The sequence below is a fragment of the Rhagoletis zephyria genome, unplaced genomic scaffold (assembly GCF_001687245.7).
Source record: "Rhagoletis zephyria isolate East Lansing unplaced genomic scaffold, Rhagoletis_zephyria_1.1 Rzeph_scaffold_75214, whole genome shotgun sequence".
Lineage (NCBI taxonomy): Eukaryota > Metazoa > Arthropoda > Insecta > Diptera > Tephritidae > Rhagoletis > Rhagoletis zephyria.
This window is the reverse complement of record NW_016232263.1, coordinates 1-1209: the sequence shown is the minus strand read 5'-3', so window position 1 is coordinate 1209 and position 1209 is coordinate 1. Positions and strand designations below refer to the sequence as shown.

General features: G+C 52.9%; 1 protein-coding gene across 1 annotated transcript; it reads left to right on the top strand.

Annotated features, from left to right (window-relative positions):
* The first annotated feature begins 42 nt into the window (after window positions 1–42).
* LOC108357352 (casein kinase I-like) lies at window positions 43–840 on the top strand. Its single transcript, XM_017608436.1, has 2 exons — window positions 43–270; window positions 340–840. Exons 1-2 carry the CDS (start codon window positions 43–45, stop codon window positions 838–840), a joined length of 729 nt encoding a protein of 242 aa, XP_017463925.1.
* The last annotated feature ends 369 nt before the right edge of the window (window positions 841–1209 follow it).

The window sequence follows — 1209 nt, the reverse complement described above, 5'->3', positions numbered from 1 at the left end:
AACGGCTGGCTGCCCTGGCAGAACATGAAGGGCCGGACGAAGATGACCAAGTACGCGCGCATCGCCGAGAAGAAGCTCTCCACGCCGATTGCGCAGCTGTGCGCCGGCCTGCCGGTGCAGTTTGCCTCGTACATGCACTACGTGCGGACGCTCACTTTTGACCAGACGCCCGACTATCGCTACCTGCGCAACCTCTTTCGCTGTCTCTTCTTCAACGAGTGCGAGGCCTATGACAACGTCTACGACTGGACGCCACTGAACTCGAGCAGCGTAAGTGTGAAAGCTTCTACTTTGGATGTTTCGCCATTTTATTTTTTCTTTTTTGTCACTTTTTTTTAGGAGTACGACGAAGAGCAGCAGCAGCAGGGGGTGGCCAAGGTGGAGTGCAAGGCTAATGTGGTGGAGGCCGTTGGCTCGCCCTGGACGGCGCCGAGTAGGCCGCCGATGTACTTTAGTCCTGGTGGTTGTGGCCAAAATGGTGGCGGCAATTACGGCGGCAATGGCAACCCCTTTGCCTCGCCGGTTCGCCTCAAGCCCTCGGCGCCATTCGGGCAGACGCGATGGTACAATCATCGAGGAGGAGGAGGTGAAGGTAATAATGGCCCCAACATGATTACGCCCTCTCCAGCGGCCCATCCCTACTCACTTCGCCGTCGCATGCTTCCTGACCTCTACCTACTGCCGACACGGGTCGCCGTGGAGAACCTCAATGCCGCCGTGGATGTTTCCAGTCGGATCGAGCAGTTCAACAATAACTTCAACAATAACAACAACAACAACAACAACAACGTCAACAACGGCGGTCACAGCCGAAACATGGTGGATGTCTATGCTCTGTGAAGACCCTTTCGGAGAAGACTGTTGCCCACCCTTTATCTAAGAAGAAGAAGAAGAAGAAGATTGAAGTGAATTCTGTCAACTGTAAGTAGTTCAACACATGTTCACATGCATCACACCACAAGAATGTGTCTTCCTCCTCCTCCTCCTCTCTCCCTCCCTTCAATTTCTGTTCTCCCAAAGTTGGCCGAGCCTGCTGATCATGAAGAAGAAAAAGAGTCTGCTCTCGCCACTAAGAACTTCATCTTCTCTATCTCCTCTCTATCCAATCTCTACTCTCTTCTCTCCAACACACTCTCTCACATCTACCCGAATTGTTAAGTTTGTAGTGCACGAGTCCCCAGTGAAGTGGATGAAATGCGGGCGGTCAGG

Coding starts and splice junctions, on each gene's coding strand:
- LOC108357352 (XM_017608436.1), top strand. CDS start 43: ATGACCAAGTACGCGCGCATCGCCGAGAAGAAGCTCTCCACGCCGATT. Junction 271..339: donor CGCCACTGAACTCGAGCAGC/GTAAGTGTGAAA, acceptor ACTTTTTTTTAG/GAGTACGACGAAGAGCAGCA.